A 15,963-nucleotide genomic window follows, 5' to 3' on the forward strand; every position below is an offset into this window, starting at 1 on the left:
GCTGGATACCTTCTTCTAAGAATGTTAAAACTTATTGTTTTGCTCACTTAGACAACTTTAAGCTATCTCTGAGATATCTGCTAGATTTTTCAGGCAAATAATGGCCTTTTTAATCAACGTTTTTTTAGAGATGCATATTGACATTTCCCAAGGAGCATCTCTAAAATGTCAATTCACCACTTGGAATCAGTTCCAGACCTTATTTTTCCTTCATTTCTCATTACACTTTGAAGAAACGGTGCACACCTGCCTATAAAACAGCTTATCCCAGAGAGAACCAGAACAGTGACGTTTGTGCAAAACTACATGAATGTTTTTTTTTTAATGCAGGAAAAGTGTGTGTGTTGAACCTTCTTACCAAGAAAAATGTGTTAAAACATCTTCAGCCCCCACAGGTGTGATGCCCTCAAATCCATCCATAGAGTGAGCCAGCTTACCCTTGGACACCTTCATGTATTGCCGTCATAAATGACAGATGTTGTGCATGCGTTAAATGCATTAAAAACTTTTTAGCTTGAGGGTCCTATGAAGTATCTTAGGTGTTCCTAGGACTGTGCTCTTCTGGATGGAGATGTCTGATGTTTCTGCAGGTATTTGTTGGAGCCACTTCTCCAGCATGGAAAACACGGCCCCCAGTGCGCTGATGACTATAGGTACTACTGTTGCCTTCACCTTCCAGGCTTTCTCCAGTTCTTCCTTGAGTGCTTGGTATTTATCCAGTTTCTTGCGTTCCTTCATGATATTTCCATTGTTGGGGATAAAAGACCTGATTAGGACCTCTGATTATGAAAAGTGCAATATGTAGGGACCATACTTTTATGTTAAGTAGGAAGCACTGTAACAATAGTCAGTTGCATTTTGAAACAACTGCCTATTACTAATCCCACGGCTGGCTGTATGAGTGAGTTCCACCTTAGGCCCGAGGTAGACAGGCCTGCTGCTGTTGTATGATGATCCATCTGTATGGCAGAAACCATCCATCCAGTGGATAGCTACAGGCTGCAGGCCGACCCATTGTGTGGGCTGAGCACTGTGACTGCTCCCTCTTGTACCTCTGTAATGGGATTACATTAGCCAGGTTCTTCTGCTCCTTCTCCAGCTCTCTTCTCTTCTCACACACACACACACACACACACACACACACACACACACACACACACACACACACACACACACACACACACACACACACACACACACACACACACACAAACACACATAAATGCAAAAAGTCATTCATGCTCTGGGAGTCGATGTGTGAATGACTGACTGTCCACCAGGCCAGCTCATGTTTGCACCCTCTGTGCTAGCTCATGGCCCTGTGTAATGACGCAGGTTTCATACCTATTTTACAGGCACTTTCAGTAACAACAAAGATTATAAATAGTGTTTTGGTGATTTCCATCTCTGAATATTTCCTATTTTGCTCTTGGTGTTCAATTGTTTCTATTGTGAAAAAAACAGGAGGAGGGGATAATCAGAGACAGACACATTTAGAGAAAGACAGAGGGCTTTTCGTTCATGGTTTTCCTCAAGGAGAGCCTGTCATGTGTAAAATCTTTTTCAGAACCAGCAATTTTGCTTTGTTGGGCTGCGGCAGTAGGGCTAAGCTGTTCATTGACAACCAATTTGTTAATGTCTAAATTCTGTGCTGGTTTTCCCCTAAGGGCAAAGATTGATATTCAACATAACCTGCCAAGACACCACTGAAAAAGAATATGGAGAAAAATGATACTCAAGAGGAATAAAGCAAAGAATCTCAACCACTGGAAGTTAGGTGTTTTTCTTTTTTTTCATCCTCACTCAGTGTCTAGCCCATTAGCTTCATTAAACACATACAGTCTGTTCTGTGAAGAAACTTAAATGTTTCTTGTCAAATATAATATTGGTTATACAAATTTAAATAAACTTTCTCAACATTACATAGCCTATCATTTATGCTTTCCATGGCCATTTTAGAAAAATCAGCCAGCCGTTAATGTTAGTTAAATACAAAATGATATAGGATTGATTAAAATGGTCAGTCCACCAGCCTGCCAAACCGTTTGAATCTGGAGGTAGCCACCATAAAATTAAAACGGGGATCAATGGCGTGTCATATCCCTGCTGCTCTGCAGGCCGAACATGTAATTCTAACCTTGAGGCCGCAGTCATCTCTCACATCAGGCCCTCTAGCATCAGGCTCAATAATGCAGCCGCCCATGGCTACTGTCTCTTGCTATCCATGCTCTATATAGCATGAACAAGCAGGAGACCAATACTTTGGTCTCCATCTTATAAATCTCTTTACAACAGTTTGGCCATACATTTTATGTTAGATTTTTGTTGGCTTTTATCATTTATAGTGTCAGATCGAGTTATATGGAGGTTCTGTGGGTGTTTGAAGACATAGCCTACTTTACTTTATACAGTTAGTAAAGCAAATTTCCACCTGCTGTGGCATTATTTTAAGAGTAGTGCATCTGATGAATCCTTTAGGTGAGTCTGATAGGTGTTAACCTAGAAATAACCTTTATTTCTTAATAAAAGTAATTATAATAAAAAGACACTGTTTTAGTACATCTTAATTGTTAAAGACACATTCAGCAGGTGGATTTAGGAACCACATGTGGCTTGGAAATTTAGGGAGTGATATCCCTGTGACTGAGGGAACAGATCTGGCTTGTGTGCAGTCTTTTGAATCGATAGTGTTAGGAAGACCAGCAATAGGATTATATTTATGTTGACTGTAACTTGCTCTTGAATGAAGGTAATAAATGAAAAATAGTTGAATAATAATTTTCTCTTGAGGGAAATTATAACGTATGACTCTGCAATATATGTATTTATATTAAATAACAAAATGCTTTGTATTTCACCAAAAGGTTTTTAAAAATCTGACAAAAATATTAGTGTTTTTTATTATTGCAATTTAATGAACAGAACAGCAGAAAAAAACACAATTGCTGATTTTGTTCTAACATTCTTCGTAAGAGTACTCCTGAGTGTTTGTAGTATTTGTTCTTAGCTAAGAACAAATCCAAGATACGAAGATTTTTGTGAATCCCACAATTTTTGTAAAATGTTCGTAAGTAGGATTTAAGAACAGATTTTTTCCTAAGAACGGGCCTATTGACTCTTCTAAAAATGGTAAACATGTGGCTTGAATCTCTGAGTTCACAAACCTTTAGTTTTTCTTTTACTATTCTTTTGTAGATGAACATTTGCAAGGTGAAAACAGGATATATTCACAACAATTACAGTCATTCATTCATTTTCTATACCGCTTAGTTCAATCAGGGTTGCGGAAAAAGCCTATCCCAGCAATTAGCAGGTGAGAGGCAGGTACACCTGGACAAGTCGCCAGTCAATTGCAGGTTACAGACAATTTAATTTTAAATGTGTGCACGACATTAAGTTTTTCTATGTACACATCCAGGAGTCATTGGATATTTGTTTTCTTTTTATACTTTGTCATATTCTGTCAAATTTGTTAATGGTGAAAGATAACAGCAGAGCCTCTGATGTGATGCAATCCACTGACAGAGCAGTCAACTGTCAGTTTATACACTTAAAAATGGTAGACTCCAGTGGTTATATTACCTTATGGATGCTTTTTCTGACAATATTTTAAGCCAACAATAACATTTCAATTGCTATGGAAGAAAAATGTTTAATCTTCTATTTATTTCAAACTATTAAGTAATTCTAGCGGATTATCCAAATGGGTAAAAGTCAACCTAATGATCTCTGAACTTGTTTTAAAATGTTATATTTATTGACTTTAAAACTAAGAAAAATGCCCACCAAGTGTTTGACAGAAGACAAGGATGACCCATGAGGTGATTTTCAAGCCATTCAAATAACAGGTTATATTTATATGTAAGCTCTAAGAAGTGCTGTGACTTCGACATGGGACATGATGTCGGCATGTCAGAAACACCAGAAACACACCGTTCTCTATGCATGTGTCCTGTTTTGGTACACTTGTTCAGTACACTTGCTGTAACTTGGGTCCAGTTTAGCACTCAGCCTGCTTTTGGCTGTCTCTGCTTTCACTTTCTTATGATTACATTACCAACCAGCCAAACCTCCAGGCCATGCATGGCTGCTTACTTACTTGCTAGTCATCCACAAAGTTTGTTTCTTTATTTAGTTGCATTTACATCTGCTTTTAATATGTATTTAGTTTAATTAGTTTAACTCTGAATGTCCTCATTAAAAATGGCATCTTTATCGATTAAAGACTGCACATCCAGATGAATAAGTGGATAAAGCATAGTAAGCACTACTAAATCAGTCCAGTCCAAGCAGTAGTTTTTGAACCATTTTAGGTGGTATGCAGGGATTAGAGACACATTTCTCCAGGTTTGGAATCAAGGAACTTTAATGTTGATATGATTATATTAAATATTAAAACAAATTAAACAACAACAACAATAACAAATTCTTATGTTGTTGTAGTAGTAGATTATCTATCTATCTATCTATCTATCTATCTATCTATCTATCTATCTATCTATCTATCTATCTATCTATCTATCTATCTATCTATCTATCTATCTATCTATCTATCTGTCTGTCTGTCTGTCTGTCTGTCTGTCTGTCTGTCTGTCTGTCTCTCTCTCTCTCTCTATATATATATATATATATATAAGGGCTTTCAAATTATTAAATTTTCAATCAGATTAATCACAGCTTTCACATTAATTAATCATGATTAATCACAACTTATAAATTCATCACGATTAATCACCATTCAGACTATGCCTGAAATTTGTTCGTTTTTACTGTATTATATCAACAGAAAGAACCAATGCTTACAAATATTTAGTGTTAACTGACCTTCCCTTGGGTAAACATCAGATGTCCAAGGGTCAGTAAATGCAGCATGTACTTCTATATGTTGTTCTAAATCATCCTTTCCATGTTCTAGATCATAATTTAGAATCAATGTATCACCATCTCACCAACTGTGGATAAATGAACTGTGTCATAAAACCACCAGATGGGATGACTGAAGTTGAACAGCCAACATTGATGAAGAAACTGTAATAATACTGATGATCTGGATAAAAACAGGTTTTTCCTTTTATCATTGAAGTGTAATGGGCTTGACACACAGGAGGCGACCAACGACAGCAACAGGCGAACCTCAAAGCTGATCCAGATAAATCTAGGACCTACATTCAGACAAATTAACCCTGGAGCCACACGGCTGCCTTTTTATTTACATCTCTATAATTTTTGTGTGAAGTATCGTAAAGTCAGACACATCTAAAATGATCTTGTCCATCATGTTGAAAGTGTTTGTAGACTGCACTGTACAGCCTGCTCTCATTGGTCAGTCAACAAAGCCCCCCGCTGGTTGTTTGTAGTGCCATGCGACAGCGACAAAATTGGAACATTTTTCTATTTTCTTGTGTCGCGTCGCAAGCTCCTGTGTGCACGTCCATTGTGAATGAGTGCAACATTTCACATGCGCGGATGTCATCTGTCGCTTGGTTGGAGGAGGGCAGTGATTTTTGCTTCATGGCGAAGTTTCAGGAAATGAATTGAGAAGGTGCGACATCGTCTCCTGTGTGTTGAGCCCAGTAGCCCAATAGTGTGCAGCAGCGATAAAAGTCCCACAGCTGCATCACCAAAGTAAACAACTTTTGATAAAATAGATCATTGGCTGTTTGTTTTACAAGTTTTTCTTCACTTTTTTACATTTTAGATGATCACTTTAGTTGTAATAATCAGTTCAATATTTTATAAAAATGTGCCCCCCTTTTCCTGGTCAGTGCTTCTGCCTGGGCCCCACATCAGAACTTTTCTAGACCTGCCCCTGCAAAGCTAAAATATAAATCCTTTCTTCAGCTACTTTCTGTCGTCAGCTACATCCTATCGTCAGCTAATATGTTGGTCCTGCCAAAAACAATACTTTTGGGTAAGTATGTGATGGTATGAACGATGAACCGCTAGTTTCCTCCTTCTCAGCTGAACAATGAACAAACGCTACAAGAAAAAAGCCGATCAGCTGATCACCAACAGCCATTATGATTTACGTAACAACAGGAGAAAAGAGGGAGGAAGCAGCTGTTGCAAAGAGACGACTAGAGAGCCACTACAGCAGACATGTTGGTGCAAAACGCAGGATATGTTTAAAAAACAATGCAGGAAAAGTGTGGGTGTGGAACCCTCTCACCGGGAAGAGAGTGTGTGTTAAAACACCTGCATTCTATACAGAGTCTACGTCCATGGGTCGCTCCATTAATACTGTGTTTATTCTCAAGTCCATACATTGAGCCACCCGAGTGATCTTTTCCATCTCACCTCTCTCTCTCTCTCTCTCTCTCTCTCTTTATATATATATATATATATATATATATATATATATATATATATATATATATATATATATATATATATATTATATTATTTTATTTATTTATTTATTTTCAGGGCACCTAGTAGCTTCTGCACAATCCATCAAACCATCCATCCATTCATTCATCCTGCGATTTTTTTAACCCTTCTTATTCCAGTTCAGGATTTGTCTTGAACTGGTTGCCAGTTCACCACAGGGCCAGTCCTATACAGTGTGAACTAATTATGGTTCTTCTGTGGAGAGGTTTATTGGAACAGGGCAGAATGAAAGGCTATCTGTAAGTGTGTGTTGCAAGCTGACTTGTAGATTCGCTATCTAATGACAGAAGGAGAGGGATCTGCTTTGACAGTATGGTAGTTAACCCATCTGTTTGTAATCAGCTGTGTGTCTGTGTGCTGGTCCTGCTGGTATGGTACTCTCTGCCGCCAGGTGGTCAACAGCACCCTGATGTCCTGATGCAGAGTTGTGAGGGAAGCTGAGCTTTGTGGTCTGTTCAGTTTGCCAAAACAACTGACTCCTGAGCAGCTGCTTAGTTTAAACTAAGCGTTGTAGTCCAGCATTTAAAATGACAGAGTTGACTGGCCTCAGTTATTTGTGCAAGCCCAGAATTCAGTTGATTGTGAGCTGTTGTATAATAACTTACTTGCAGCTACAATAAGAAGGCTGACAAGTTCCTCATTAAAAATGAAAAGAAAAAAAAAAAAAAAAAAATATATATATATATATATATATTTTATTCATTTACAAAGCAATACTTGGCAAACTTGCACTATAACCTGTAACCTCCTCTCTGTTAGCTCTAATAACTATCAGATATGCTCCTCAAAGTGGTTACGTTTAAATATTCCCAGAGTTGCAACAGAATTGGGAAGAACTGCATTCTCCTATTCAGCACCTTGGGGATGGAATAATCTACAGAAAGCGCTTAAACTAGAAACACTTATGTGCATAAATGAATTTAAAGCTTCCATAAAGAATGTGGTGATAGAGACATGTGCTTGTTTTTTTGTTTGTTTTTTTTTTAGTTGTTTTTATGGCTATGTACTTGTTGTTTTATTATAAAAATGTAAATTGTTATAATATATATCCTGCATTTACTTTGTGGTTTTGCTGCTACCTTGGCCAGGTCTCTCTTGAAAAATAGATTTTGAATCTCAATGGGACCTCCTGGTTAAATAAAGCTTAAAAAAAAAAAAAATATATATATATATATATATATCTATAATTCACTTTGAGAATCCAGTCATACAACAAGAAAGGTACACCTGTTAATTAATTCTATTACCATGAATTAAAAAATCTTCTAGTTCTCATCAAGCCTTAGACTATGGTAAATGTAACCTCGGTTGCCTAATAAATGACATAATAACTATGCATAAACTATGCATATCATAAACTATGCAATAAGTAAATAAATAGATAAAAACTAGCATTGCGTGGGAAAAATATGTGTTCTCCATGATTCAGTGGTTTGTTGAGCCTGTATAGCAGCAATAACTTAAAGTAATTGTTATTTAAAGTAATTGTTTTTTTCTGACATTATAAGTCTCTCATATAGTTATGGAGGAATTTCGGTCCATTCTTCTTTATCACATTAATTCAGTTCATTGAAGTTAGCCTGCATTTGTTTATGGACAACTCCCCTAAAGTCCTGCAACAGCATTTCCACTACTTTAAAGTCTGGACTTTTTTATTGCAGTACTTTGATTTTTTTTTTTTTCTCAGCCATTCTACCATAGATTTGCTGGTGTCCTTTGGATCATTGTCCTGTTGCATGACCCAGTTTTAACCTGTCAAACACATGCTTTTGTATACAGAGGAGTACAGTCCATTCAATGACTGTAAGGTGCACAAGTCCTGTGGCCACAAAACAAGCCCTGGTCATCACCCTTCCGCCTCCATGCTTCACATCATGTGCAAGCAGTTTGTGCTGACATTGTGGGCTTAGTTTTTGCTAAACTTTGTTGTTTTGCATTTCGGCTAAATATTTCCACTTTGGTCTCATCTGGTTATTGGAGATTGTTGCAGAAGTTGTGTGGTTCAGATGCAGCTCTGCACACCTAAGCTAACTTGCTGTGTTCTTTTTAGAGAGAGTGGAGGCTTTCTCCTGCAACTCTTCCAAACAAGCCATGTTTGTTCAGTCTTTTTCTAATTGCATTGTCATAAACTTTAATGTTTAACATTCTGAGGGCTGTATAGCCTAAGATACAGCTCTTTTTTCTTGAATTATCAATTTTTTGAGCTTTGCACAGTATGGATGTTGTATAAACTTAATTAAACATACAGTTGTAGAAAGATTGACAACTGTCTTGAATGATTCATACTTGTGAATAATCTTTATCACGGTTGAATGATAGACTGCAGATTATTTGAAAAAATGACTTCAGAGTGATGGACAGCAACATATAAATTAGAAGATAAAGATACAGCCTATATATAGGTTGCTATCATATAATTGTCGACAACTCAGCCTTCTTATAGACAGCTATGAGAATTGGAAGCTGGAAAATAATACCCAATGGATTAATTATACTTTCACTGATCATCTGGATTTTTTTTAAATGCTGTGAATAGTATAGTATACTGAATGTCAGATATGGATGACTGGATGGTCTTTCCGTTCGTCAAACTGTCTCTCTGTGGGTATTGTTTAGGTTTGACAGACCTACTAGCACTGAAGAGTGTGCAGATGTACAAAGTGATGAACCAGACAAGACACCACTATGACAGCAATGCACCATTAGTAAATTCTTGACTGTGGTGTATTGATTTAACACAGCGGATTCTCAACTCAAAGTGATCGCTGTTATAGCAGCATTTGCCTTGTGATTGCTTGCTTGTCTTTGCAAAATATATTATAGAGTCCTCTGACAGACAGCTTTTAGGAATTCAGATGACCCTATGTTGTAATAATCAAGTGTGCCACATACCAATGTAAACTGTTTCATCTTGTCTGCAGGAAACCTGGGCCGTGTTGATTACATCAGTGAGTTTGAGTTTGATCTCTTCATCCGGCCTGACACCTGCAACCCACGCTTCAGAGTCTGGTTCAACTTCACTGTGGAGAATGTCCGGGAGACACAGGTCAGGATACTGTGAGCTTGTATGGTGCTACCAGTCTTTATATTTTATATAACAAATACTGACTAACAAACACTCACTGATTTGTCCACATATTTACTTTTTTCTATAAAATATATAGAAGTTTATATAGGGATTTATAAAGGTCACAAGTGATGAGTCACAATTGTAATTTTACACTAAAGTATGCATCAACAGAAATATGAACTTATACTCTAATATTAAATATTTCCCACAAACAATGTAGTATAATACTAAATGTTTTAAGACAATAATTTTGGAAGGCTTGTGAACTCCTAAATTGTCTTTATTGCTGTATTAAAATGAAATAAAAGAACTTTCACAAAAATTCTAAAAGTATTTGAGAAAATTAAATTTTTGTATTGGCATATCTGGCAAATTTAAGTTATATTAGCAGTTCATTTAATGCTTAAAAATACAGTATCTGACAGAAGTGAGTACACTCCTCGTATTTTTGCAAATATTTCATTATATCGTCTCATGGGACAACACAGGAAAAGGAAGAAAAACTGCAAGGAAGAATCCACAGTGTGCTGTTGCTGCTGTCTTCCTGTTGAGTGTCCAGCCCAGCCTATCTGAGGCTATCAGGCCTATCAGCCCATCTCCCTGCAGTGCTGTAGTCAGCACTAATCACATTTTATGGCACTGAGATGAATGAGAGGCCTCGGCTTGGAGCCGGATCGATCCCAGGTCCAGATAGACCAGCACCAGCAGGCTGCAGCCTAGGCTGACAGGACAATGGCTATAGAGACAGAATGACAGAAAAAGTAAGAGAGTCAGAGAAAGTGATAATATCTAAAAAATTTAAATATCAGTTAAATGAGCACGGTTCACAGGTGACAAAAACAGGTGCAGTGGAAACAACCATTACCATACCATTCTTTCCCTATAGGGCCGCTAAGGGATTTTTTTTCTTTGTATAAAAGGAAGCTGTTTCTTATCTGTCCAATTTCCTTCTTCAAAAAGGTGTTGTGTGAATTTAATCTACTCCAGTTGAAGGTGTTGTAGTTAAGTGCTGGCTGTGCATTTTACCAAGGTATGTCTGCAGCATGTGTATACAGACACTGTGATTACATCTTGTGTGTCAAGAATTGTTAGAGTTTAAATAAATCTTTACTTTACACATAAATCTTCATAATACTGTGATATTAGGCAAAGAAAGCTTAAAAACTAAATAGGGAGAGAATAATAGCTTGAGTAAATAAAACAACTACAGTATGGGAGAGAGGCTGTGCTATAGAGATATCAGTGGGTTCCAGGGAAGAACTGGGCTGTTGGAGTGTTTCATCCAGCTAAGCCTTGCTAACTCTCAGCCTGAGCCAAGGGAATGGGGGAACAGTAAAAGCCCGTGATATTGGAAGTGAGATGGCCATTTTGAAGGAATGTAAGCTGGTGAAACAGATTTGGTCTGCCTCAATCAGCTTAGCAGCTTTGTGGAAATTGGCTTCACCGTAGCACCAGTTATGATGGATGGTTGGATGGATGGATGTCTCTTTTTTGTATGCCTTCCTTTTTTGTGTTTACTGAGCCACTCACTTAACTCCAAAAGCAAAGACTAATTCTGGTTAAGTTGGTTGCAGTGACCTGGGCAATGTGACCATTTGAGATTTTGCTTAGTGTTGCCTCTTAATTTGCAGGGAAATATTTTCTGTTCTGTTGACGCAGTGATATTTGTGCAGTCACAATCACTGCTGTGTAAAGTGATTCCTTTATGGGAGAAAGTTGTCACAAATATCTCTTTTGGTGTCATATTTATCCAGCTTTCTAAAACCCTTTAAATATGTGACAAACAAATAGAATACTCTGACAAAATGCACATTACCCTTATTAGTGCTTCATGTTTAATTTTAGCCTGCTACAGTACTAAACTAAGGTGGTAAACATGTTATACATTACTCCTGTTAATCATCTACATTTGTTAAAATATGTTAAAATGATGTTAGTAGGTTTTACCTTAAAATGTTATGGAGCCTAAAAGTCTAATAATAATAATATTGATAATATTATTATTCTATAATTCTATAATAACAGAAATAATAGTAACCACACTTGAGTTTTATGACCCATTAGAAGTGTGTAATGGCATGTTTCTTTGAATAGATCTCCTCATTTGATTGTATTTTCCTTAAACAGTCTCTTGTGCTATGTTTGGGCACTTGGTCTGTAACCTTTGGGCAAAGCACAAGTAGATTCTAGCACAGGTGTAAGCACTTTAAACATGTAGTGCTCAGCGGGCATCTGTGCTGCATACACATTCATTCAGTCCATCAGCAAAAACTTTTACTTACAAGTCAAGCTGTGTGATGTGAGCCAGATTTCATATTCTGGTATTTCTGGATTGATTATAAGTAATCTGATTTTATATGAATTTGTTCAGTTTTAACTTGCCACCATAAGTATTAGCAAGGTAAATCAGATTTTTTTTTTCATCACAATACAATATTATATCAGCACAGTGGATAATGGTCCAGTACAAAATTACCTTTGACAACACTGTGTTTTGTCATCAATTGGACTTGCATGTAGAATGACTGAGTTTGTTAGTTATCATGATCTGCTGGGAGATGCAGCCTTGCCCAGCAGACTTAAAGGAGTGTAGCATGTGGAGGGCACATGGTTTCATGGGACTGTTCTTGAGACATTCTTCCATAGAGTTTAGTCAAGGTTTGTCCATCACAACGCTACATGCAAAGATAATTGTTTTTTTGAAAAGGAAAACCTACAAAAGAAACTGTTATTTCTCCAAATTCTTTGTTTTGTAACTTGGCAAAGTCTGCTGTTGACTCTAAATGCACTCTTGCAAGGTTGCCATGTTTTAATGCTTTATTTGTAAGCTATAACGTATTAGTGCCGGTACTATGAACTCACAAAACTACTATCAAGACTGTAGACTCATACTCATAAGTTGCTCACTCTTACTCTTGATCAATTATATTAAAAGTCAGCATTTATCTTGTGTTTCCCAGTTTTGGAGAGTCTAGTGTCATTGTAGTGTTTTCTTTAGATTGAACATTTGAAATAAAAATAAGATCCATGGCACTGTTGATTTTGTTTTGATCAGTAGTTTTTATGTAATTTAACTGCAGGAAACACATTAATATTTAGAAAATCACATTAAAGGAGAATATGTTGTATCTCAGTTACTCTAAAATAATTGCAGGGTCAAAAAGTTTGTGTCATGTGTCCAAACTGACTAAATTTCAAGTTGGTATGTAAGTTTCATGCAGCACTATTTCATGCCAGCTTCTGCCCATGATCAGAGAGCAGTGGGTGATTTGATATGACACCCCATTGAGTAAGCTGACATGCCTTTCCATTCTGCTTTAGGGGTGTACTCGATGTGAGGTTCCGTGAAGGGCACGGCTGTGAGCTATTATCATAGGAGCCTTCAGGGAGCCATTCTTAGAAGACAGGCAGTAAAACCTTGCACTGAGTGCCTTCAAGTCCTCCAACTGCTGCAGGGGTGATTTGTAAGCCTCACTTGTTAAGAGAAAGCAGTGTAGGGCAGTTACTCTCCATAATCAGGGGGAAAAAATGAACAGAAAGTGAATAGGCTGTGTGTCACAGCATCTCAGAGCCATCATTCCCTTACTCTTTTTGACTTCTTTATAGAAACCAAGAAACATCATTGAACCTGTCTTGGTGATATCAAATTTGCTATCCCTGCAGCTGCTGCTTTGACCAGAATGAAATAAGGAATCACTATAAATGGCACAATGATACACAATATTTAGACTTTTTAACTTTTGTTCATTAAAGCAAATTCAAGCTATGGTTTTCTAATGGTAACGGACTTAAAGGGGCCCTATTATGCTATTTCAACTTTTTTTTAAGCTTTCTACAGTGTTATAGTTTTGAATACTAATCAGACAAGTGAGCGGCATAAATCTTTTTTAGCACATAAATGGGGGGGGCACTCAGTTATTGGTCATCTTCTCCAGATTGTGGATGTTCACAAGAGGAAAGGCATACCCATTTTCACTGCTCAGTAGGACACAGCAACGTTTTCAGTGTAAACATGTTACACAAGAAATGCTTTTTCGGCTGTGAGGAAAAACTACATTTTGTTTCAAGATCCCAAAGGAAACAATGTTAAGACAGCAATGGATGGAATTTGTTTTTAGGAACCAGCCACAGAGATGCACCAACGTTTGTATTTGTGACTGTCATTTCACCGAAAAATGCTGGATGACTAAGGGCCAGTACAATGACGGATTTCCGACCAGGCTTTAGCTGAAAGGAGGGTTTATTCTTACAATCAAGGACCGCATTTCTGATCCAGAGCCACAAGCTGCAAGTAAAACAGAATAAGTTGTCTGTTTTGTTTTGATAGTGTGTGATCAACGGTCAAACTAAAGGAATTAACCCACACTTGCACTTGAACTTTATTGTCATTACACAAGTGCAACGAAATGTCTTCTAGTACAACCCATCCAAACAGGATCAGGCAGACCGAGGCAGCAGCCACAGGGCAGAGCACCATTTGTTAGTTTACAAATGGCCGTTCAGGTCACCTTAATTTACCTGATTGCTACCAGCAGGTAACACACATGTAATGATGTCCAGAAAGTTAGCGATCAACACTGTGGGTGGAAATGCCACTAACGTAACAACCAGGCTAAAAACACCCAGCTGATTAGTCACGTGAAACAATAGGTTTATACGGAGGGATGCTGCCAACAAACAGGCTAAAAACATCCAGCTCATTAGCCAGGTGAAACAATAAATGTACATAGAGTGGCAATAAATACAGCTAACTATAGTATAACAATGCATGTGTTAGCAACTAGCATCATTACCTTATGTATTTCTTGGCAGCGGATGTTTTCCACCTCTGTTGGCATTGTGTTACATTTGCCACATGTACACCTATTAACAGGTACAAATATATAAGGCAAGTGAAGTACGGCATACAATGTTACATCGGACTATAGCTGGTAAGCAGAGTATTTACCAAACAAACGTCCTGCTGCATTCCTTACTGCGTGTTGCTGAGTTGTTCACTCTAGCTTTCGGGGTCTGATTCGGGCTCGAACATCTATGGCATGTATGTTTTGTGTTGACATTGTTTACTGAGTATTTATATTACTGTGGTTCTGCCAGTGTTTTCTATGACAAAAACTGTGCATGCTCCCAATAACTACTCCCAGCAGTTGACCAATCACAGGCAGCCTGCCTCAGGGGGAGGCGGGCTCAGGGGAGAGAGTCTCATTCAGCTTGTTTCTGGCAGAGGCTGATCTGAGGGGCTACAGAGAGGATCGTTATAAATAAATGAAAGGGTATGTAAAAAATGCTGGAAAATGTACATATTAAAATAAATTAACCTGAAATGAGCATATTAAAGCCCCTTTAAAATGCATTTTCGGCTTTAATTTGAGGTTATTTACATCCATCTTGGAGGAAAAGCTTTAGGATTTCCAGCCCTTTAACATGTAGAGTTCCAGTTTAAGAGGCTCAGATACAACCTGGCAGATCACCATAGCTATCAACAAGGTTAAGCTTTTTTTCAAGGTTCCTTTGCAGTTCTGTTTTCAGTGAGTGGAAAAGGAGCTTGATCAAATTGAGATCAGGTGAGTGAATTGCTTTTGCAGAATATTCTTTTCACTTTTTACCTTCAGAAACTCTTGTGTCACTTTATGGTAAATAGTTTTTGGTCTATCTATACTGTGAAGCTCCATCCAATAAACTTTGCAATATTTTCCAGAATGTAAGCAGACAGTATATTCCTGTTCACTGAGGATGTCATATCTCTTCCTCTGTGACATCATGAATAAACATGAGTAAACCAGAGCTAATGGAGGTGCTGGCAGAATGTTATGTTCACTTCTGCCTTTGTTGTAATTACTGTGCTTTTCATTACAGCTCATTTCTGGTACCTATTTGCTGCCATTATTTTTCTTCTTCGTCTTCTTTTTTGTCTTCTTCTTCTCTTAGCTCCAGCTTATTTCAGAGCGCCTTTCAAGACCCCCAAGGACTCTTTACAACATTAAAATGACAACATTTAAAAATAAGGCAATCAGGAATACAAACAACATACAAAGTACACTACGAGAAAGTAAGACAAATACAGAAATGGATAAATGGTACAGTAAATTTGCAGTTTTGGTGGTTACAATGAGTAGGCAGATTTGAACAGGTGAGTTTTAAGTCTGGATTGGAAAATGGCAAGAGTGTAAGAGTTCTTGACGTCAAGTAAAGTCATCTGCTTTGTAGACAGAAGTTTTATGTATACTATGAAATCACTACAGGCAGTGTGATTTGGGGGTTAGCAGGGGGTCTTGACCTTTCCTAATGGCTTTTTTTTTATTGCAAGGATAAGATATTATCTTAAACTAAACAGTGGACATTTTTAAATCTATTTTAAAGACTTATTTTTAACTCTCTTGCTTTTAAACCAGACTAAGCTAAGCCATTTTTTGCTTATTATTTGTTTCATGCTTGTGTTTTTATTGTCTTTTATTTCTTTTTATATCTGTTTTATTATTTAGGCCCCCACATTTTTATTTCTT

The 15,963-nt window shown here is 37.4% G+C and overlaps 1 protein-coding gene across 1 annotated transcript in view; it reads left to right on the forward strand.

Moving 5' to 3' along the window:
* The window catches only part of agbl4 (AGBL carboxypeptidase 4), a 357,829-nt gene that overhangs the window by 19,179 nt on the left and 322,687 nt on the right, over positions 1-15,963 (forward strand). Inside the window, exon 3 of the mRNA XM_042006451.1 lies at positions 9,312-9,436. Coding sequence (XP_041862385.1) covers positions 9,312-9,436 — 125 coding nt within the window. The remainder of the gene's footprint in view (positions 1-9,311; positions 9,437-15,963) is intronic.

Source organism: Melanotaenia boesemani, chromosome 14 (assembly GCF_017639745.1).
Source record: "Melanotaenia boesemani isolate fMelBoe1 chromosome 14, fMelBoe1.pri, whole genome shotgun sequence".
In the NCBI taxonomy this organism is placed as follows: Eukaryota; Metazoa; Chordata; class Actinopteri; order Atheriniformes; family Melanotaeniidae; genus Melanotaenia; species Melanotaenia boesemani.